The 25,694-nt window shown below is 31.9% G+C and overlaps 1 protein-coding gene across 2 annotated transcripts; it reads right to left on the bottom strand.

Annotated features, from left to right (window-relative positions):
* Positions 1 to 6,227: 6,227 nt before the first annotated feature.
* Positions 6,228 to 24,469, bottom strand: LOC127715838 (F-box/LRR-repeat protein 2-like). 2 transcript variants are annotated; one of them, XM_052221973.1, is made up of 7 exons: positions 24,275 to 24,469; positions 17,231 to 18,139; positions 14,545 to 14,716; positions 12,905 to 13,068; positions 11,812 to 11,898; positions 9,490 to 9,604; positions 6,228 to 6,455 (listed from the first exon to the last, which is right to left on the bottom strand). In XM_052221973.1, exons 1-7 carry the CDS (start codon positions 24,283 to 24,285, stop codon positions 6,330 to 6,332), a joined length of 1,584 nt encoding a protein of 527 aa, XP_052077933.1. In that variant the 5' UTR covers positions 24,286 to 24,469; the 3' UTR covers positions 6,228 to 6,329. The 2 variants fall into 2 exon arrangements, with proteins under 2 accessions (XP_052077933.1, XP_052077932.1); XM_052221972.1 differs by lacking the exon at positions 9,490 to 9,604 and adding an exon at positions 9,627 to 9,741 and having other exon boundaries at positions 24,275 to 24,462.
* Positions 24,470 to 25,694: the final 1,225 nt, after the last annotated feature.

Raw genomic sequence — 25,694 nt, 5'->3', positions numbered from 1 at the left:
CATAAAAATTCACACACAAGACGACGGGCATATCATGCGCTCATGGCACAGCGGTTTATTTTAATTTGTTAAAGCCTTGTAATTAATTATTCATCACTATGTTCTAGTTAGCAGTATCTTTTATCAATCTTGCTTGTATGGCATGTTTAAATTTGATAACTTAAGTCACCTAACATTCATCTTTTGTGAGGGTCATGGATTTTTTTTCGGGAAGAAGAGATTATTGACTTTACTAAAAAAAAAATCTTTTTTAGTAACATACAGGAACAAGTTTTGTTTTCAATTTTAATCAATGGAAAACAAGTTTATAAAGTTCACCTTTGAGGATCAATGTATTAAACTGAACAATAAGTTTCAAATGATTATGACTTATCCAAGTCCCGTTTTAAATTAAAAAATAAAATTCACTTTTAAAATAAACAAGAACATAGAATTGGGGACTATTATACCATGTATATCTACCTTGATCACTGATCCATTAAATGTGGTCGAGGTCAGGTGAACCCTACCAGATGGACATGTTAAAGTTGCCGAAACCCACATACCAAATATAGTTATCCTATTACCGGTACTCATAATGAGTGAATATATCACCTGACAAAAAAAAAAAATTTTTTTCGCTGAACCATGAAAATGAAGCCAAGGACAATGGACATATGACAGACTGAAACTTTGTAACATAAGGTATCTGTATACATAGTATGAAGCATCCAGGTCTTCTACCTTCTGAAATATAAATCTTTATACAAATAGTTTAACCTGTCAACCCCGACTCCAGATTGTAATCCCTATGTCTTGCATTCAGCAACTTTTGTCGCAGGCGAGACAAAAACCAATTCATCATCATCTTATTTAGTTTTGTTTTGGTTTCTTCATTGATTTCATTTATTTTTGCTTCGTTTTGTACTTTATAGGCACCTGAAATTTTCTTCAGGTAGTAATTCAGTGGTCGCTCTTTGTTCTTGTTTGTTGTTTGACTATGTTTTTTGTTTTAATCATAAATTCCTTTGTCTTGCATTTGGCGGCTTTTGTCGCAGGCTAGACAAAAACCAATTCATCATCATCTTATTTAGTTTGTTTGTTCGGGTGCTGATTCATTGAAATATAGACAACATTTCTATTCATTCATTTATCTAAATCAATTGACTGTTACAGCCAAGTCAATCAAGTACAAAATAAGTATATAATACCTGCTGCTTTTACTTCTTCTCCTTAATGAAAAAGTACATTTTCTTTCAAAGTGTTAATTTCTTTTTTTTCCCAATGAGCTCCTCAATAATGTTCTCTGTTTATGAACTAAGGACTTGCAGACTTGCTGTATCCCTAAAAACAAGGCTGTTGGTCGTCATTTTTGAATTGAATTTGAACCATAGTTTGTCAAACCAAGGCCTTTTACAGCTTACAATACAGTTTGGTAGTTTCAGAGGAAGATTTTTAGCTCACCTGACCTGAAAGGTCAAGTGAGCTTTTCTCATCACTTGGCGTCCGTCGTCTGTCGTCCTGCGTCCGTCGTCCGTAAACTTTTACAAAAATCTTCTCCTCTGAAACTACTGGGCCAAATGCACCCAAACTTAAACATAATCATCATTCAAGTATCTTGTTTAAAAAATGTGTCCGATGACCCCGCCTGCCAACCAACATGGCCGACATGGCTAAAAATAGAACATAGGGGTAAAAATGCAGTTTTTGGCCTATATCTCTGAAACTAAAGCATTTAGAGCAAATCTGACATAGGGTAAAAATGGTCATCAGGTTAAGATCTATCTGCCCTGAAATTTTCAGATGAATCGGACAACCCGTTGTTGGGTTGCTGCCCCTGAATTGGTAATTTTAAGGAAATTTTGCTGTTTTTGGTTATTATCTTGAATATTATTATAGATAGAGATAAACTGTAAACAGCAATAATGTTCAGCAAAGTAAGATCTACAAATAAGTCAACTTGACCAAAATGGTCAGTTGACCCTTTAAGGAGTTATTGCCCTTTATAGTCAATTTTTAACCATTTTTCGTAAATTTTTGTAATCTTTTACAAAAATCTTCTCCTCTGAAACTACTAGGACAAATTTAACCAAACTTGTCCACAATCATCATTAGGGTATCTAGTTTAAACTAGAGGCTCTAAAGAGCCTGTGTCGCTCACCTTGGTCTATGTGCATATTAAACAAAGGACACAGATGGATTCATGACAAAATTGTGTTTTGGTGATGGTGATGTGTTTTGGTGATGGTGATGTGTTTTGGTGATGGTGATGTGTTTGTAGATCTTACTTTACTGAACATTCTTGCTCCTTACTATTATCTCTATCTATAATGACCTTGGCCCGGTAGATACAGTGGAAAATACTTTGTAAAAATTTACAAAAATTTACAAAATTTATGAAAATTGTAAAAAATTGACTATAAAGGGCAATAACTCCTTAAGGGGTCAATTGACAATTTTGGTCATGTTGCCTTATTTGTAGATCTAACTTTGCTGTACATTATTGCTGTTTACAGTTTATCTCTATCTATAATAATATTCAAGATAATAACCAAAAGCTGCAAAATTTTCTTAAAATTACCAATTCAGGGGCAGCAACCCAACAACGTGTTGCCTGATTGGTCTGAAAATTTCAGGGCAGATAGATCTTGACCTAATGAACAATTTTATCATCATCAGATTTGCTCTAAATGCTTCGGTTTCAGAGATATGAGCCAAAAACTGCATTTTACCCTATGTACTATTTTTTAGCCATGTCGGCCATCTTGGTTCGCGGCGGGGTCATCGGACACATTTTTTAAACTAGATACCCTAATGATGATTGTGGACAAGTTTGGTTAAATTTGTCGTAGTAGTTTCAGAGGAGAAGATTTTTGTAAAAAATGATAAAAATTTACGAAAAATGGTTAAAAATTGACTATAAAGGGCAATAACTCCTTAAGGGGTCAACTGAACATTTTGGTCAATTTGACTTATTTGTAGATCTTACTTTGCTGAACATTATTGCTGTTTACAGTTTATCTCTATCTATAATAATATTCAAGATAATAACCAAAAACAGCAAAATTTCCTTAAAATTACCCATTCAGGGGCAGCAACCCAACAACGGGTTGTCCGATTCATCTGAAAATTTCAGGGCAGATAGATCTTGACCTAATGAACAATTTTATCCTCATCAGATTTGCTCTAAATGCTTTGGTTTCAGAGATATGAGCCAAAAACTGCATTTTACCCTATGTACTATTTTTTAGCCATGTTGGCCATCTTGGTTCGCGGGCAGGGTCATCAGACACATTTTTAGCTCACCTGACCTGAAAGGTCAAGTGAGCTTTTCTCATCACTTTGCGTCCGTCGTCCGTAAACTTTTACAAAAATCTTCTCCTCTGAAACTACTGGGCCAAATTTGACCAAACTTGGCCACAATCATCATTGGGGTATCTAGTTTAAAAAATGTGTCCGGTGACCCGGCCAACCAACCAAGATGGCCGCCATGGCTAAAAATAGAACATAGGGGTAAAATGTAGATTTTGGCTTATATCTCTGAAACCAAAGCATTTTAAGCAAATCTGACATGGGGTAAAATTGTTTATTAGGTCAAGATCTATCTGCCCTGAAATTTTCAGATGAATCAGACAACCTGTTGTTGGGTTGCTGCCCCTGAATTGGTAATTTTAAGGAAATTTTGCCGTTTTTGGTTATCATCTTGAATATTATTATAGATAGAGATAAACTGTAAACAGCAATAATGTTCAGCAAAGTAAGATCTACAAATAAGTCAACTTGACCAAAATGGTCAGTTGACCCCTTAAGGAGTTATTGCCCTTTATAGTCAATTTTTAACCATTTTTCGTAAATTTTTGTAATCTTTTACAAAAATCTTCTCCTCTGAAACTACTAAGACAAATTTAACCAAACTTGTCCACAATCATCATTAGGGTATCTAGTTTAAAAAATGTGTCCGATGACCCCGCCCGTGAACCAAGATGGCTGACATGGCTAAAAAATAGTACATAGGGTAAAATGGAGTTTTTGGCTCAGATGAATCGGACAACCTGTTGTTGGGTTGCTGCCCCTGAATTGGTAATTTTTAGGAAATTTTGCTGTTTTTGGTTATTATCTTGAATATTATTATAGATAGAGATAAACTGTAAACAGCAATAATGTACAGCAAAGTTAGATCTACAAATAAGTCAACATGACCAAAATTTTCAATTGACCCCTTAAGGAGTTATTGCCCTTTATAGTCAATTTTTTACAATTTTCATAAATTTTGTAAATTTTTGTAAATTTTTACAAAATATTTTCCACTGTAACTACCGGCCAAGTTCATTATAGATAGAGATAATAGTAAGGAGCAAGAATGTTCAGTAAAGTAAGATCTACAAACACATCACCATCACCATCACCATCACCAAAACACAATTTTGTCATGAATCCATCTAGTTCCTTTGTTTAATATGCACATAGACCAAGGTGAGCGACACAGGCTCTTTAGAGCCTCTAGTTGGCTTATATCTCAAAAACTAAAGCTTTTAGAGCAAATCTGACATGGGGTAAAATTGTTCAATTGGTGAAGATCTATCAGCTCTGAAATTTTCAGACGAATCGAACAACCCATTGTTGGGTTGCTGCCACCGAATTGGTAGTTTTAACAAAATTTTGCAGTTTTTTGTTATTATTTTGAATACTATTATAGATATATATAAACTGTAAGCAGCAATAATGTTCAGCAAAGTAAGATCTACAAAAAAGTTATTATGACCATAATTGTCAATTGACCCCTTAAGGAGTTATTGCCCTTTAAAGACAATTTTACACAATTTGTTCATCAAGTTTGCTAACATTTAAAAATCTTCTCCTCTGAAACTACTGGGCCAATTACCTTCAAACTTTAACTAAATGTTCCTTAGGGTATCTTGTTTATAAATTGTATCCGAAGTTTGTATCCATCAACAAACATGGCCGCCATGGCTAAAAATAGAACATAAGGGTCAAATGCAGTTTTTGGCTTATATCACAAAAACTAAATCTTTTAGAGCAAATGTGACAAAGAGTAAAATTGTTTAATTGGTCAAGATCTATCGGCCCTGAAATTATCAGACGAATCGAACAACCCATTGTTGGGTTGCTGCCACCGAATTGGTAGTTTTAACAAAATTTTGCAGTTTTTTGTTAATATTTTGAATATTATTATAGATATATATAAACTGTAAGCATCAATAATGTTCAGCAAAGTAAGATCTACAAAAAAGTTAATATGACCATAATTGTCAATTGACCCCTTAAGGAGTTATTGCCCTTTAAAGACAATTTTACACAATTTGTTCATCAAGTTTGCTAACAATTAAAAATCTTCTCCTCTGAAATACAGGTGAGCGATTCAGGCTCTTGAGAGCCTCTTGTTTTTAAAGTTAAGATGACAGACTCCATATGATGGCAAAAAGTCTCTTGGCCTAAAAAGGTCAGGTGAGCTAAAACGTGAAATCTGTAACTACAGAAGGAAATTTATCTGTACATGAACAGGAATCCAATTATAGTTCCCAATAGCTCTTTTTGGACATGTTAGCAAAAATAACAAAGAAGAATTTTTATAATTACATTTTTTTTAAAAGTTGTAGATATATGCTTACCATGTTCATGAACAACCCATACTCAGAGTGCCTCATTACAATATTTTACAGTAATTATAAAAAATATTTATAAAATTGAGAATGGAAATGGGGAATATGTCAAAGAGACAACAACCCAACCAAAGAGCAGACAACAGCTGAAGGCCACCAATGGGTCTTCACTGCAGCGAGAAGATTCCGCACCCGGAGGTGGTCCTCAGCGGGCCCCTAGATAAAATTGTGTACTAGTTCAGTGAAAATGGACGTCACACTAAACTACAAAACATATAAATGAACTAAAATTAAAAAAACATACAAGACTAACAAAGACCAGAGGCTCCTGACTTGGGACAGGCGCAAAAATGCGGCAGGGTTAAACATGTTTTGTGAGATCTCAACCCTCCCCCTATACCTCTAGCCAATGTAGAATAAAGAAACACATAGCAATACGCACAGTAAAACTCAGTTCAAAAGAAGTCCGAGTCAGATGTCAGAATATGTAACAAAAGAAACTAAGCAAAATGACAATGATACATAAATGAACAAAGGACTACTAGCAGTTACTGACATGCCAGCTCCAGACCTCAATTAAACTGATTGAAAGATTAGAATAGACTGTAGAAAACAAATGAAAATCAATTATATCGTAAAATTTATGAAAGAACCAATATAGCAAAGTAACGGTGCTACTACATGTATTGCTGTTCTTCATCTTGTAGGTCTTCAGTGATGAACTCAATATCAGTTTTGTAAGTCATCTTTTAACAAGTGACATGATTTTTCAAACACAACAGTTTCTCCATAGTAATTAATAACAGTCAAGTTTTTCTTCTGTCGAACAACATCCTCAATTAACTCATCTTTAATCTGCAATAACCAATACACAACAAACTACATTAAATGAATACATGCATGTTTTATATTGATAATAACAAGATAATTGTTTTGTTTTGATAAAAAGATATGTATGAAAGTGAAATAGATCTATTTTTGTACAGCTTTTCTTATAAAGTGTTAAAATTACAAGCCAAATAGGCCACAAGTAGAGATTTTGGTATATTTTGACAAAATGGTCTGGATTTCATTGAGTGCAGGCTACAACAATCAAAATATTCAAGTCGGATATATAAAATGTTATAACACGCATTATGCGTTTCTATAATGCTATCATGTCGTCCTTGTCATTTGAAGACACATTTGGTTTCCGGACAATAACTTTAGTTTAAGTGAATGGATCTCTATGAAATTTTACCACAAGGTTCAATACCACAAAAGGAAGGTTGGGATTGATTTTGGGGGTTATGGTACCAACAGTTTAGGAATTAGGGTCCAAAAACAAGCATTTTTGTAGTTTCCGGACAGTAACTTGTGTGTAAGTGTATGGATCTCTCTGAAATTGTACCACAAGGTTCAATACCACAAAGGGAAGGCTGGGATTGAGTTTGAGGGTAATTGCCCCAAACGTTTAGAAATTAGGGCCAAAAACAAGCATTTTTCTAGTTTCCAGACAATAACTTGTGTTAAAGTTTATGGAACTCTCTGAAATTGTAACTTATTATATATATCAGATTAACTAAGTATTGTGCAACAGCACAGTATTGCACAATAGCACAGTATTGCGCAATAGCAAGAAATCTTTTGAAAATAAATACAAATCTTTTAACCAATTTCAATGGGATTAATTAAGTCTTTAATTTATGGGGGTTTTAACCTATTTTGGATATTGGGCCCCATTTTTAACTTGGTCTACATTGAGGTCCAAAGGGTCCAAAATTAAACTTTGTTTGATTTCATCAAAAACTGAATTATTGCAGCTCTATGATATGCTGAATCTTTTAGATTTTTTATTTTGGGCCCTGTTTTCAAATTAGTCCATATTAAGGGTCCAAAATTAAACTTTGTTTGATTTCAACTAAAATTAAATTTTTGGTGTTTTTTTATATGCTGAATTGACCATGTTGTTAGATTTTGGATATCAGACCATACTAGGTAAATTATATGTCCCATTTCAAATTTTTTAAGATCTTTGACCACATTTATTTTGTGTCAGAAACCTATATATTATGTCAAAAATTTGATCACAATCCAAATTCAGACAGTATCAAGCTTGAATATTGTGTCCAAACTTGCCCCAACTGTTCAGGGTTCGACCTCTGCGGTCGTATCAGGCTGCGCTTGTCAAAGCATTTTATTTGTAGAAGCATGCATTTTTTATTTTTTGCAGAAATCATTATAGATGGAGAAACATTGTAAAAGCAAAGATGTTTAGCACAATAAGATCTACAAAGAAGTTAGCATGGTTAAAATTTACTCCTTTAAGAGTTATTGCCTTTGAAAGATTATTTTTATTATAACCATCTTTCAAAGGTAATAACTCCTGTAAGCTGTCAATTGACAATTTCGGTTAAGTTGATCTTATTTTGTTGAAAATTTGGCTTTTCACAATTTTTCTCTATCTATTATAGTTATGGCAATAAATGCAAAAATGAACAAAATTAGGGGCAACAACTCCTATTCAGGGTCAATTGACAATTCTAATATGACATGCTTTTTTCGCTTTGTAAACAACAGCATGATATTCTTGATATATCTATACTCAAGAGAAGTACAGCTATAAAAGAATATGTACTTCTCTTGAGTCTGTGCTGACTATACGGTATGGGTTTTGCTCATTGTTGAAGGCCGTACGGTGACCTATAGTTGTAAACTTTTATGTCATTTGGCCTCTGGTAGAGAGTTGTCTCATTGGTAAACATACCACATCTTATTTTTATATATTAATGGCTGTTACTATTTACCTCCCACGTAAATCCACATGCATCACAACCTAAATGCAAATACTATGATGATTTTGCTGTGTTCACATTGCAATTGAAAAAAAAAAACTATAGAACATTTATTCCTATTCCAATGCATAACAAAAAGAATTAATGCACACAAACTTGAAAAAATGTATAAATGGAAATAAAAATAAAATTACGCGAAATTCCATGAATGATCTTGGCGCATTTATGTCATATCAAAACATGACGTAATATGAATGTCAATTCTCAAGCTGACGGTTTATTTGTTATGTGTACTCTCTAAATTTGGATAATACGCCACTGAAATGGAGTTGCAGGTAGGTGTTTTTTCATTTTCTATTGTGTTGCATTATTCACACATTTATGGATTTCAGCAAGTCAACATGGCAGATTACTCCTTAATTACATCATGTCAACTGTGGACTACTGTAAATTTAGAAATTATTGCGTGCATTTATTATTGCAATTTTTGCAGAATGGACAAAAATGCGATATTAATTATTGGGATTTGTGGTAAAGCTGCATACAGATATATCTGTCAGATATCAGAATGCGAGTTCTTATTATTGGGATTCTCACCAGGTCGTATTATTCGCAATAATAAAAACCTCACAATAATTTCTTAATTTACAGTATACAGTAAATAGTATCCAACAAATAAAATACGTTTTGAGTTAAGAATTATAAGGATTAAACACATCTTTTTTACAGGTTGTTAAAGATATAATTCATGCAATGTAAGCCATAGATTTGTTTGAAATTTTTATCTTATAGGGGTAAAACAGAACAGCCATACACACCACACACTCTTTTACCTTTGCTTCAGTTTTTTAAATTATCGTATTAATCCTATTAGAATCGAAAGAATTTATGCAAGCCATGATTTGTAATAACACTGATGCACTGGATCAAATTCAAATGTTACAACCCAGTCCATATGAACATTTCCAACAAATCTATGACTTGGATGAATTATTTATTAATTTATGCATGTTGACCTATTTGTAGATCTTATTTTGCTTTTTACAATTTCTCTCCATCTGTTGTAGTTTGTGTTTTACATACTGTTGTGTCAGATTCTCTTATTTTTAACATACCATATTACAGTGAGATAAACATAACATGGTTAAAAATGGCATATCAGTTGGTATTCTAGCAAAACTGTCACCTGTCATCGATTTAATACCTTGTAGATTGAGCAGTTCAAGGTCTCTGTAAATATATAAAAGCATACCCTGTTACACTGTTTAAGATCTAGTAATCTTAGGTGTGGCATTTCTGTTGGTACACGCCCAAAACAGTCCCCATTGATCTTGTCAATCCCAGTTAAGTCTAAATGTAGCAAGTTGCTGAAAAGATAATAAAGTGACAATGACTTTTTTAAATTTTTTTTTACAGTTTGAAAGACTAAAAAAGAAAATTTTGATTTTTATATTTGCAAGAAATTGTCAATAGGTGGAGAACAATTCAATATAAGATAATAAGATGTGGTATGATTGCCAATGATACAAATATCCACCAGAGACAGAAGTTCGCATAGGTCAGTACAGCCTTTAAAGGAAATTCCATACTGTATAACAAGTAAAAAGGCTTACATTATATAAGTGACATTAACATTGATAAATTCTAAATCATAATATAAACTAGATGGTTTTAGGAAATGCTGACATCATCAGTGGGAATCTAGTAACATAAATGGGGAATGTATCCATAGGACACAGATGATGCCCACGCTTGCATATAACATTATAAAGGGACATAACTCAAGAACCGTAGAAGTGACGCTACCCAAATTTGTACTTGATCAGAGTTTTGTGGTAATAAGCATTGTGTATAAGTTCAGGCAAACTTAAGAAAGAGAAAGGAAACAAAAATTTCAGCAATTTTTCGATTTGTAAAGGGGCATAACTCTAGAACGGTAAAAGTGACGCCACCAAAATTCAAACTTGATCTGTGTTTTGTGGTAATAAGCATTGTGTATAAGTTTCAAAACATTTGGTTGAGGCAAACTAAAGTTAGAGAACGGAAACCAATTTTGGGATGTACAGACGGATGTACGGAAGGACAAGGTAAAACTTAATGACCCCTCCACAACGGCGGGGGCATAATTTTTTTTTTAAATTAACAGTACTTACATCAAATTATTTAAAGGACCAAATAACATCAAGAGATGTAAGATGAAAACTTCTACTGACAATCTTAATAAAGGACAGGTTATAGTTTTTATAGTCTGATCAATTCATCTATTTTGTCTCCATCAGTGGAATTACAAAAGGTATAAAGACAAACCAATATTAAGAAAATTATCACCTTTTTCTACAATAAAGGTATACTGTAGATTCGTTATTATTAGTTGGATATTAAATTTTGTGGAAAAATTTAAATGTTCAATGAATTATAGGAACAGACCTTGGCAAAATCCCTGAAATCAAATATCTACGAAAATGCAAGTCTTTCTAGATCCACGAAAAATATAATTTATTAAATTCAGTATTAATTTCTTTTACATTTTTTTCTGTTGTTTGGCAGCATATCACAGATTCCTTTGTCATGTTTGTAATTATTTATTTCTTAATATGGCCTGTTTGATCCTATTGCACTTTCACATGTTCAAAAACTGATAATTAGAGGACTTCATTAGCTTTTTTACCAATGTATGTTTGTGAATGTAAATAAAGAGTAATACACTAATGTCCATGCCAGCTGGGACATCTAAGTTTCCTAGTTCATTGTTAAAGACCTTCCAGTAAATGGCTAGATAACGGATCAACATCAAAATCATCATTGTTAACTTAAAGCCTCAAGTTTTCTACCAATATTTATTTTTTTTATTAATAATTTATGTTAGAAATAAAACAAAAGGTTTGGAAATTTATTTTCTTCCATTTCACCAGTTATAGCTATGTATGTAAATAGGTAACGTTTTTCTAACTTTTCAATTGTGGCAACATGTTTGCCATAAGTAAAATGAACAACAAACAAAATATCTGGTCCACTGACAGTGTTCATGCTCTAATTTTTCAAAACAATTACTACTAATATAAGAATAAACTCTCCAAGAGATGTCATAAAGAGTTTGTTGCTTCTTCACATGCTATCTCGATGTAATGATTAAGCTGGTACCAAACACCTTGACTAAAATTAATTTGGCTCGTTTAATTTTCATAAAATTTTGACAAAATATTTACTTTGACCCTTTGACAAAAATATAAGAATTTCAAAATACTTGAACCGCACACTTTATTGGAAAAATATCTTTGGATATATAGTAGTTTGACAAACACTAATTTTGATCATTGAGAAGCTTAATATTTCCTAAACAATAGAACATGATTAAAACGTGCGGCTGATTTTTACAGAGTTATCTCCCTGTAGTGGTATGTACCACCATAAGAATATAACTGTGATAATGTTCTTACCTGCAATGATCAACCACTGAAGTTGCTCCTCTATCTGTGATGTGCCAGCACCAACATAATGATAGTTGTTTTAAAGTCTTTCCACAGCTGTAATTCAAAAGGAACTGAATAGAAAATATCTAGTTCATTCTTAAAACTAATGGAAAATAATTTAAACATACTTCCAATTTGCCATTGCTATAGTAACCTCTCCCTATTGATGGGTTGAAAATAGAACAAGATGTTGGATATTTTAGCAGTCCCTTTTTTACCTGCAATTTCCTTATGAAATCGGGATCCTGTCTGGAAATACATTTTGGCAATTACTTATTAGTATTGGAAGTAACAATAATTATTTCTTATTGTTACTTTTTGCAGGTAATCATAGCCAGTACCTTTTTTACCCCAAATCCTATGTTCATTTACATTTTCTTTCTTTCTAAGTGCTTATATTTGTTCACATTAGATTATATTCCACCACAGCCACTATTCAAATGTCTACCTTTTCCAACATTGAGTCAGTGAAACACTAGTGGAAAATATTCAATCTTCAGTATTTGAATAATGCATTTCTCCTGTAAACCCTTAATATTCTGTAAATTGATAAATTAATGAAATGTCTTTATATTGCTTAAAATGCAATGGGATATAAATTAATGTTGCATTAATTATAAAAATTACATTTCAATTTAAACATCTTTGCAGAATCATTTCCAAATATTACAATTCCATTTTTTTCTTGTATTCTAAAGATAAAAAATCTCAATAATAAATGCATACATCAATTTCTGAATTGATAATATTCAAATTTCTTTCCTCAAGAATATGATTAAAAAGGAAGGAAATTTTCTAAAAATTGATGAATCTGAAATATTTATACAAATATAATATCAAAATTATAACCATAAAAAAAAAAATTGCAGCTTAATTTGATACAACATGGGAAAACTCACCAGGCCTGACCCTTGTTAGGATTGTCAGATTGAGAGCTCTTTCTTGATTTGGTGGGTGATGGTACATGGCCAGTCTTAGTTAGTGTAGCGATTTGCCTGGGAGGTACAAATTTTACAATTTTTTCTTAAATTAAATTATAAATTGTTTTTCTTTTACATACCTTTGAGCTAGTTGTGACACACAACTATCATCACAACCAGTGCATTCTGACATGTCTAATGATGTCAAATGTTTGATTCCAGGAGATGAGAAGAAATTCATCAGACCAACTGCTGTGAATTCTGTTCCTTTTCTTAAACGCAACTTCTTCAATTTATTCAAATTCTAAAATATATAAATCACACATGTACATCAACGTAGTACCACTACTATTAATATTGAAAGATTTTTAAAAAAAATTTCACACAGTGTGGATTCATTTATTTTCGTTGATATCAATTTTCATGAATTGTGTAAAACTTGTAATTTTGTGGATATTTGATTTTGGGGATTTGCTAAAGTCTGTTACAAGCCTTTATAATATGTATACCCTGTATTGCATTAAACATTTAAACTTGTGGTTTACCTTTACTGGGGAAATCCACGAAAAACTGGTACCCCACAAATTATAATGAATCTACAGTAGCAGTGTACATGCCTTAGGAATAGGTAGGTCATTAGATTGATCCTGTAGTTGGTCAAAATTAAAACCAAACTAAATATTATTGTGTACACATTACATATGCACATTTATGGTTCTACAATCTGTAGATATCTGTATTTTGGCATTGCACAAAGTCATGTTTTTCTCTTATTGTTAATGACGTCTTTACACTATATCCATTAGATGTTGGATGTGTACTGATTGATATTTTAGTCTTAGACACATGATTTTTTATTAGTTGTTATTAGCTTTTAACTAGCTTTTAGTAAATGTAAGTACTCTTTGATCTGTACTTTGTATCAATCTGATGAGTTAAGACCTTTACAACTGATTTTTATAGTTTGTTCTTATGTTGAACTGTTAGACCACTGTCCAAGGTTAGGGGGAAGGGTTTGGCGCCAGCAAACATGTTTAATTGCGCCACATTCTGTATGTGCCTGTCCCAAGTCAGGAGCCTCTAATTCAGTGGTTGTCATTTGCTGCTGTATATTATATTTGTTTTTGTTTATTGTCATGTACATCAATCAAGCCATAAGTATTCTCGTTTGAATTGTTTTACATTTGTCATTTCTGGGCCTTTTATAGCTTACTATGCAGTGTGAATTTTGCTCATTGTTGAAGACTGTACCGTGACCTATAGTTGTTAGCTTCTATGTCAGTTAGTCTATGGTGGAGTGTTGTCTCATTGGCAATCATACCACATCTTCTTATTTTTATACAAAGCATAGCCTATGAAACTTAAATTGACTGCTTTCCTATTAATATTCCCTAAATGCAGTTCTTTAGAATAAAAGCAAAGATTGGTTGGCTCAGAGTCTAGGTAGAGTAAAATGCCTTTTGGTACACTTTTATGCAGAGAGATTGCATGTTGACAATCCGTTAACAAGCATTGTACTCTTTATACAAAGGGGAGGGGGGTAAACATGTTAGTTAGTGCTCAACCTTCCCCTTTAGATTTTTAACCCACATGGTTACCATGGTTACCGGTATGTAATTTCTACTTTTATTCAAAAACACTGAACTTATATAGTTTGATAGGATAATAGTAAAATAATTATGAGGAACACAAAATGGATTTGTCAATTCATGAGAACAACCTCATAGTGTTCTATATATGATCTATAGGAATTATGATGGTATTTTCATAGATACTATACCTGGAGATATTCAAGGCTTTTATCTGTTAGCAATTCACAAAATGATGCCTCAAATAAGGTTAAGTAAGAACATTTTGCTATGGATTCATAGCAGTCATCTGTAATTTCTGCTCCATCAATGACAAGCTTTGTTAAATATTCATTGTGTTGTTGCAATAAATATATCACAGGTCTGAAATAAAACAAAACTTATAAACTTATGCATTCAAATGAACCTAATTCACAACTTCATAAAATGTCCATTGTATACCAACTTATTATACTCATATTAGAGAAGATTCCAGTTTGACATATCCTGGGATATTTTTCTACCTTCTGAAATTTGTGAAATAAATTGCTCACAAAAATTTCGTTGAATTACATTATGCTAACAGAAGTTCAAAGTAAATCCCTAGGGGGTTCAAATACAAATGTGTGTATAATTTCAAGGTACAATGTAATAAACATTTTAATGTTGTGCAAGGACCTTTTACAACGAAAGTCCACCATACATGTGAACAAATTCAGTTTGCTAATACATGTAGTAGAAAATGACAGAATAAAATTCATATTAGTCATGTTGGTAACAATGGTTCTATGTAAAAATGTATTATGTCAGCCAGGGGTAATACTTATACAAGTCATTTTATTTACTTGAAAATATAAGTAATATTTACTTGCATACGTAAATTTGTAAGATTTTTATTTTATTTTCAAGGTTTGAATTATCTCCCCTTAATCTTCACCAAAAATTTACTTATACAAGTAATTTTTTTTACCACCCCATAAATTCTGAAGTGCATAATTACATGTCATGTTAATCATTGTTACCGTACCTGTCAAAAGTCATGAAACGCATCAGACAAACGATGTCTTAAGCTATACTTAGTGTCTTTTGTCCTTTTTTTTGTTCTGTAGTACTTTTTTTTAATCCATTCACAACTTTTCTACTTTGACTGGTTTTTTTTCAAAGAAATTATTTAGAGACTCAGGTTCCAACTCACATGGGCAAAGTTGGCCTTAGATGGATTTGGTTGTTCTTATGGGCCCCTTATGGCCATATAGCTCCTCATATATTCAAGAACTTACACATCTTTGGCTTTCAAATCTTTCGGTTTTAAGTTGATAAAGGCAAATCCAGAAAAGCACGTCAGACATAAATATATAAAATGTACTTTTCATTTACAATGCTGTGATACAATTTTTTTTACATCCTTGTCCTTTGAGCAATCACTTTGGTATTAATTTTCAAAATTCAAATCCATGCATGTGTCAGCTCAGTTCATGAATAATTCTTGGCAAAAACAATTAAACAAAAATCAGTGTTCTGTCGAGGGGCCTAAAAGCACAATGGTGCTATTTCAGTGGCGTAGCTAGACTTATAATGATCTGCATGCAGAAGTTGCCGAGCGTAGCGAGGCAAAATTTCGCCGAGCGGAGAGAGGGGAAAAAAATTTTTGGACCCTTTTTTACAGAAAATGAATCTTTTTTCGATCTAAGATGGTTAATTTTGAAGTGAAGTATGCACAGTTGAGTGTTTTGCTATACTAGTATATCAAATCAAAGACCTAAAACTGACCTAAAAAATTCTAAAAACTTTGCAATGCTCGCCAATTTATTATGCTTCAAAGAAAAAAAGGGCGAGAGAACTGGATCCTCTCATGACATATATGTTAACATACGAAAACAAAGCAATTCAAACAATCAATTTTTAATTTGGTGATATATGAATGTGACGTTCGTATGTAAGACCGTATGTAAGACTGAAGTTAACAACCGAGGTCCTTTAGGAGTGTAACATTTTCATTTGCCTAGCATTGTTAAACGTGTCAATAACTTCTTTAGTGTCAATGTCAAAATCAGAATGAACGTGCAGCAGTGCAAGTGAAGAAAGTCTTTCTTGTCCCATGGTCGATCTCAGATACGTTTTTACGCGTTTCAGAGCGCTGAAAGAGCATTCAGCAGTAGAGGTTGAGGGTGGCATGGTGAGAAGTATTTGCAGAATACAGAATATATTTGGGCAATGTTCTTTCGGCGTCATCTTCAATGTTGCACAGTGATGGTCTGGTTTCTTATATGGATAAATATTCCATCGCGCAACCCACCTTTTAATTTTGAGAAGAAACTGATCTTCTGATTGAAGATCGGACTCGTAGGCGCGAAATATGCGAATTTGATGGTCCCGATTCAAACTTTTCAGATTGTTTGGAAGAAGCATATGGGCAAGAAAACGTTCTTCCAAATTGACAAGACGATCTCGTAGTTCGTTTTAAATTAGTAGATGGTCTAAAAATTGTATATACCGATGTACGCACAACAAAACTGAACTGATAGAAAACACGGAAACCTTTCTGACAAGTTGAAACACCTATATATACAAAGTGACAGTCAATCGCATTCTTTCTTTTTTTGACTGCTATGATTTTTTAATTATGATTTTTTTTGGGGCCATTTCGTTTGTGCACGCAAGTGCGTCTATGCGTCAATGGTAGCTACGCCACTGTATAATTTTAGTAGATTTTATAATAATATGTATAAAACAGTGTTGCTATGATTTTAAGGAAGAAGTTTTTAAATTGTATATCAATCCCAAGGTGCTATTTGAAAATACTGTAAGTTCACTTACTCAGAAATTGAATACAAAGAAGATAAATCAAACAACAATTCATTGAATATAACATGTATAATGACTAATACTATTACTAACTCATCATCAATCCAAGAAATTCCATCTATATTGAGACTTCTTATAGTTTCCAAATTCTTGGCTAAATGATGAAGGTCCATGTTTTCTAAAATACAATGTGAGAAATTCATTTCCTTTAAGTGCTCACACCTGCTCAGGATTTGTAAACTTCCAGGTTTTAAACATGTATCACCTTCCAAGTTAATACTTTCAAGCATGGGACATTTGTTCACTATAATTGAAAGCATTGGAATATTCATATTTTGACAAAATCCTAAATCTAAGTGTTGAAGATTGGATGTGTATTCAGTAAAAACAGCAACCTCACTTTCTGAAATATTTTCTCTTCCATGCAATAAAAGTGACCTTAAGTTTGTAGCTTTTGCAATTAAACGACATAAATTCACAGATGGTATGTTTCGGTAGTTGTGAAGGTCAATAACTTTCCATAAGCTAGGATCAAATGCATAGTCATACCATGATTTACAAACTCTGGACAATTTACAACAGAGTTCAGGTTGTGTAAAATATGTAAATATTTTCATTGTTATCTCCCTTGGAAGACAGAAAATTGGACAAGTACAAAACATATCATCATCACTTGTCAGGATTTCCTCCACCTTAATCCTTGCAGGAGTAATCTCCCTTTCAATAAACTCTATGTCTGTTTTTATAATTGAATTCCTAATATGCTGAGGCTCTACATCACTATCTTCTATAGTGTTCCTTTTTTCTATACAATTCTGGTCCATTTCATCATCAGAGAAGTTTAATGATGGACAACAAAGATGTGAATCTGATTTATCAACATTTTTCACTGGTGACAGTTGTGACATATCCTCTGTGTATCCACTATCTGCTAACAAGTCAAAATCACTGACTTCATTTGGCTTAGACATTTCTATTTGTTCTTCACATACATGTTCTAAGCTATAGAAAAAAGAAATAATCAATATCATTTAATGACAAGTGCTGAGTGATGGAAACGCCATTACAAATGATATAAGTTCTAAAAGCAATATGTTTGCGCAGAAAAAATAATTGGTTATTGGTTATTTTTGTCGTTAGGTTTCTTTCTCATTGAGGTATGCCATAATTTCCCTTTAATTCACACAGAAAAGTTGTTGAAACCTCTGTAGCTTCATACCTTAAAAAAAAGCAAATTTTTCTTGTGTTTATTTTTTGCTTTCCTTTGTCATGTTTGTGACATGAAAAAAAACATGGAAAAAAATGTAGACATGATAGCCGTCCAAAGGGTTTGTGTTAAATTGTCCAAGAAAAAAGCTATAAGCTGACTATGCGGTATGGACTTCGCTCATTGTTGAAGGCCGTAAATTGATCTATAGTTGTTAATTTCTGTGTCATTTGGTCTCTTTGTGGAGAGTTGTCTCATTGGCAATTATACCACATTTTCTTTTTATATATAAGCTAATTCTATCATTCATTTTTAAAATAAAATATAACGGTAGTAGTTACAGAGAAACTCATCATAGATACCAGGCTTAAAAATGTGTGTTCATCTGCAAAGACTAATCAGAGACTCTTAAATAAAAAATGTTAAAAAGGCCATGGGGACTCTTTAATTTCCACTCAATAGTTATTGTTCCAAAATTTAACAAGTTTAGGGGATGCATAATGCATTAGGTTTGTTGGATAAGCAAAAAAATATATCAATTGTTTGGGTCTTTCCAAAGTTACTTATGTCATGCCAGTCATTCTGATAAAACTAGTTGCTTACAATCAATCCAGCACTGTTTAGTTGCTTTTCAGACCATTCAGTTTGTTTTTGTTTTGTACATGTAAATAACAACTAATGAACAGTCTGAACATAATCAGAGATGTACAGATCAAAATTGGTTTACTAGTTTAAATTATGGGCCTAGTCATTTAATTGAAATGTTCACATGCTAATAAAATAAAAGAGTTCCAATGACCCCAGTGTTGCACTTATCTGTCCAAAGGCATTAACTAAAAAAAATTTTGGGAGTTAATTAAATTTTTTATAAATATTGTAGAGAAAATTACATAGGGTTGAAAGCGCTTATATTACAATACAATTTTCCTATAACTAATATTTCCAAGGGGCATAACTCTTTTAAAAATAATTGAGCAGCACTGATTTTTGAAATTGTCGAAGACATTGCTGATACATCATGTATAAACCGTTTATATATATTTCATAAATATCTAGCAAGAATTGTAGGTGAAAGTGCTTTAAAAAAAACAATGCAATTTTCTTTAAAATTTACATTTCTAAAGGACATAATAATGAAAAATATTTGATCAGGACAGATTTATAAACTTGTCCCAGACATTGTTGATATAAACCTTCATTATGAATTTTATAACAATTCTTTAAGAAATGTATGCTTGAGAGCGCTTACAACGCAATTTTCCATATAATTAATATTTCCAAGGGGCATTACTCTTCTAAAATAATTGATAGGCACTGACTTTTGCATTTGTCCGTGACATAACTAATAAAAACCTTTGATATAATTTAATAAAAATCTGGTAAGAATTGTACACCTGAGAGCAATTTTCCATATATATACATGTAACTAATTTGTCTGAGGTACATGTATATAACTCTTTTAAAAAAGTTGATCTGCTCTGATTTTTGCACTTGTCCAAGAAATTTGCTGATATAAACCTTTGATCATGTTGATAGAAATTTGAAAAAATCTGGCAAGAATTGTACTCTTGTGCGCTTACAATGCAATTTACCAGAAATTTAATATTTCCAAAGGGCATAACTCTTCAAAATAGTTGATTGGCATTGATTTTTCAAACTTGTATGAGACATTATTCATATAAATCTTTCATATATATATGTTTGAAAAAATTCTGGCAAAAATTGTACATGTGAGTGTGCTTACAATGGAATTTTCTATATAATAAATATATCCAAAGGGTATAACTCTTTTACAAACTGTTGTAAAACAGTCAGCACTGACTTTCGAATTTGTCCGAAACATTGCTAATACATTGTAATACAGTGACCTTTGACATAAGTTTGATAAAAATCTGTACACTTAAAAGGGCTTACAAGAACAAACTGACGGACGAATGCCTGGTATTTCTATGTCCCCCACAAGGCCTTGCGCGGGGGACTAAAATAATAAATTGAAAATTGTTCATCTGATTGATTTTTCTTAAGAAATATTAAAATTTTTATGAAAATAAGATGATATTGATGTAATTAGCCATTCTGGAATTTCTCTGTCCTTCTCCCTTGAAATAATCAGCCACAGACCATGCAAACTCAGAATTTTATCAGTCAGACCACCTGACCCCTCATTGCAGTTCTCACCCATATTTTTCTTCAGAAAACAAAACATTGCCTTTTGTTGTTGTCGCAATTTCAATTTGTAGATGCTTGACATTTTTATATTTGTGCATGGGTCTTGAAGTTAGTCAATAGACTTATCAACTTGAAGAATACTAAGTCAATATTCACAACATTTTGATTAAGGTCAAATATTTTTTGCTGAACTTTGATATAAAAGAAGACACCCATGAATTATACAAATTCAGACCTCTATAAGACAAAAACAAAATTAGACTTATTTATGTCTGAGCTCTGACTGCTAATGAAGTGAGGATGGCATAGATCTAGCATGTCCAGTAACTGAACTGTCAACTGATTTACAAGCTTAATAATTAACTGGAATGATGACACATGAAGATGTTGCTCCTTCAGGTCTTTAGAAATCAGAAGTTTACATGCATATGTTTTTGTAAATTTACGTCAATTATGTGCAGATCACTTTTTTTAATGGTTAAGTTTTTGCTTACTTATAATTATATGCTATGCTGAATAAGTCTTTTCACTTTTCCATGGACAGACCTATTGATTTTGTTTTGATTACTATTTTTGTTTTCCTCCGCCAAATTTCTATCTTGTGCTGTTTGTTCCTTTCACAAGATGACGCTTATGTGTTTGCCATTGATATCAAACAGTTAATGCGCTTTTGAAACTGACACTGTTTAACCGAACACTTTACTTTGCAAGAGTTATCTCCATAAACACTGTTTTTCTAGTTGTCTACTCCTTCGCAAAAGTAAAAGAAACCGACATTTTTTTTGCAAATTGCTCGTTATATCCTTGAGATATTGTACGAAATTTTGACCGAAGTGATGAGGGCAAGGTTAAAAAGGTCAAGGTTATGTTCCAAATTTTATTTTTGGCTTATTATCGCTTCACCACAGAAATCCTATTAGATATCAACAAAATCTTTTTTCATAACTGTTAGGGTCTTTAGATTTGAGGTCCTTGTTTTATTACCTTAATATTTAGGTCAAGGTCAAAGCTAGATTTTGTTCTAGATTTTGGCCTTTGCTATGAATCCATATTCATACATGATAAAGCCATAGGGTCTATTGCATTCGGTTAGTCGACATTTATGACCTTGAAAAGGTCAGCGGTAAGTGACCTAATGTTAACCGGAAGTAGCCATTTTGATGCACTGATTTAATTTGAAAACACCTAGAACTAAATATTTTTGGAATCAGTGTGAAGTCACCTAGATGATGCCGAAGTGAAATTTTGTAATTCGGAAGTAGCTTCTTAGTTCCCTTACTTCAAGCATGCTTATATAGAAATCATATATTTTTTGAATTAGCGTAAAGTAAGCTTTTATTTGACACTGGAAATGACTTTGATTAAACTGGAAGTTATATTATATATAATTACCTCCCTTAATTTATGAAAAAAGTGCCTTAAACATTGTATCTTAGGAATTGTCGTGAGATGCATGTACAATGTACATGTAAGCTATCATTCTTACACTGGACATACTATATTATCCAAATGTTCTTATCTTGAGTGAAGTTGGGTGGAAAGACTTTCAATTGTTCTCTGAACAATTGGTTTTTAATGATGTTATTTATCAGTCCTTATCAATTTGCTTTATGCCTGTCTTGCCTTGCTTTAAAATGCTTGCATGAAATTTCATCCTTGTGAGCCTATTAGATGGAAATAAAACATCTTCCTTTTGTTCTATACTACATAGTGTAGAATCCATGTGTATAGTATTAATGTAGCCACTGTAAATAGAACAGTGTAGATTTGGAAATATATGCATATTAACACTTACATGTTTTGTAAGATAGTTTTACATGTATATTGAAAAATTATAGTAATACTTTTACTCTTCACTTGAAAACTTATAATGAACAGATGAAAGACAAAATTATTTATTTACCAGTTTTACTCCTCATAAAGAGGACAGTCCCTTATTCATGACATTTAACAATGTGTAAATTTCTCTATACAAAAAATAAGTCTAATTGTCTACTGCTGCAAATTGCTTTGGTGTTTTGAATATCTTGTTTGTAACTGTCAGATAGCACAATGACAATATTTGAAAAATCTATTTTTAATCTCACTGATCTATAGAACTAACATGAAGAAGTACAGTGCATGGTCAAATGTATTTGTCACCTTTATTTTTTGCTATATATACATGATATATATTTCATAGAAAAACACATCTTTCCCAAAATTATTTTGTAGACATTTATTGTTGGATGTTTACAAACAACAGAATTGTCCAAAGTACAGTGGAATCCCCTGTGTCTGCGACGCCAGTGATACATGTATCTCACATTACCTGATTTCATCATATCCACAATGTTACATAAACATGATAAATAGAATCGTTCTTGTAATTGCTATAGTCTTTCACAGAACAGAAAAGGTTAAAATTGATAAGTTTAAGCATTACCATAATTTATAATTGCAATCCCATGACTAACCATATTCAACCATTTTCAACAAAAATTATGACTTTATGGGAAAAAATTGGTTTCATTTTACAGCAAATTATATCAAACTTAAAAAACTTTTGCTCCGCATTCTAGGCACTGTTTGGTTCAACATGTTCAAACTGAACTGTATTTCGTAGTGTAAAATCCTTCCTTATTTCAATATTAGCTTATTTTTAGAAGGCATGCACGAAAATCACCCGACATTTGAAGACCTGTCAAAACAGAGGTTTCCCTAATTTAAAAAAAGCATTACACAAAATCTTAAGTCATGTTAGTCTGTTAGTGTAAAGTCATACAGTAAGAAGATTTCATGAAATCAAACATATTAAAGATTGTTATGAATTTGTTCAGAATTTATTATCCGATTATTGGTTCTATGAGTTTACAAAAGTGAAGCCAAAAAGACTGCACTGTATACATGGTATATATATTTGTTTATTTGGACATAATTTTGTCATCAATAATTTTCTCTTAATATGAACATGAACATGCACAATATTTTCTACAATTTATTTGGTCGAAATATATCTAAAAAATGTATGAACATAAAATTATACATACATGTATCATGTGTTTATGACATCAGAAATTGAAAACAAAACCAGGTACTTTCTATACTAACGGGACTGGTCACTTATAACAATGTTTATACAAATTTGCAGACAGAACACTGCCGTCGATGATGTCACGTGACTTCATAGCAAATCATTTCACATTTACTAAGTGTTCTTCATAACTATATGTTCAAGTTTAATGAAGTAACAATCTTATTAAATTTTATACATTTTGTCATTGCAAAATGCTGTTTTTGAAAAGATTTCTTTAATAATTAAACATTCTTTAAAAATCTTATATTTTTTGTCATGGTAAATGGCTATTAATCAGATTTTATATTAAAAAATATTAAATTACAATGTACTTTGAAATACGCCAATAACTACTAGCTTCGTATATCAGAGATACAAAGCTAAGTTCATTGTTGGGTGGTAGCTTAACATGGGTGGTGTAGTTATTAATTAAAATCAATAGAGACGAGTCCCGTTAGTATAGAAAGTCCCTGACAAAACATACAAAAATATAATTTTATAAATAAATAAAATAAATAAGTCTATGACAATTCTGCTTCTTTTCAATCCAAGCTGATTAAAATCCGACCAGAAATGTCCCCACAATTTTATTTTGAAAAAAACCGTAGTTTTATATGAAATATATAGTAAAATAAAATTCACAAGTTAAGAATACTTATGGCTATATCTAAAAAAGAATTTAAACTCATGACCAAATATTCCTTACTCAGTATACATGATGCTATGGCGAAACTAAGCATATTTATAAAATACGAAAAGACGTCTCTGTGTAGTTTTTAAGTAGCATTAACAGCTGACCAACAAGTAATTCTAAATTTTACAACTTTGGAAAATATTTCTTCACAGTGAATAATAATTTTTTCATTCAGCTGTAAGTTCTCATGATATCAAACTTACATATGACTAAGATTCTAAGTTAAATAGTCATAAAATTAGACTTAATTTCGGAAAACGAGATAAAATCCGGATTGGTTATTCGTTTCTCTACATTCAACATTCAGATTTTTCATTATTTACCATTTTTTATTTTTTATTTTTTTCAACTTTTGATTTCAACATTTATCATGAGAATTCAATATTCAACATAAGTTTTTAACATTACACAATCGACATTGTCGCATAAAACTTATGCTGCAGTAATTAGGGCCTTTTTTGCTTCGGAACAGTGTAATTATCATAACTTTTGAGTGTTTTCCATTATGAAAAAGAAGAATGTCGCACGTTTCCATAAAAAATTGCCTGTGAAACAATAGTTATAGTAGACCTACACGTTTAAGATTCGTCATAACCTTTGGTTAATATGGCCGTATTAACACCACAAATTTTACTCTGAGTACATTAAATCAGGAACATATATATAAATATACTGTTCCCAGATTAAATGCATTTTATCAAGGATTTGTATCTTACTATACAAATCCTTGATTTTATGTTTCAAAAAATTATAAACTTTACTGGATTAATTTTTGCTATTCATTTTTTTTCATTCCTGCAAATGCAATGCACAAAAAGACATCTAGAGCTTACCAAATGGTCTTCAACTGAGCAGGAACTACCCACCAACAGGCAGTCAGCTCTAGATGACCACAAACACAATAAGAGCAATAAAGTCCAAGGGCACAGCAAAATGTAAAAATAAATAATGCCTGTTATGGTCTCATTAGCTTTTAACACACCTTCATTCGAATTTAGCACATTGTTTATATATCCTTTATTAAAGAAGTATATGTACATTAACTTCAGATCAAAATACTTTCCTCGACGAACACGTTCAAACTTAGGATTTGAATCCTAAGAATGAAAAAAAAAATATGTTGTCTTTTTTCGTGCCAAACAATTATAGTTTTGATATTAACAACAATTTTTTTTGTCAGAGATGTCCAAAACATTCTTTTTTTTAATTTATTTTGGTGCAAACAATTTATAAATTTTGTATTTTATTTTCTTGTACGTCAAGAAACATAGCCACTATGGCTAAAATGGAACATAGGGGTAAAATGCATTTTTCTGCTTTTGAAGAAAATATGACAGATACAAAGAACATTTAAATGGCATTTTTAAGCCACTCATTAATATATATTGAAAAGCAAAAGTAATCATTGATGAAAGATTTAAGCAAAAAATTT

Source organism: Mytilus californianus, unplaced genomic scaffold (genome assembly GCF_021869535.1).
Source record: "Mytilus californianus isolate M0D057914Y unplaced genomic scaffold, xbMytCali1.0.p SCAF_9, whole genome shotgun sequence".
NCBI lineage: Eukaryota > Metazoa > Mollusca > Bivalvia > Mytilida > Mytilidae > Mytilus > Mytilus californianus.
The sequence above is the reverse complement of the archived record's forward strand: the minus strand, read 5'-3'. Positions and strand labels throughout refer to the sequence as shown.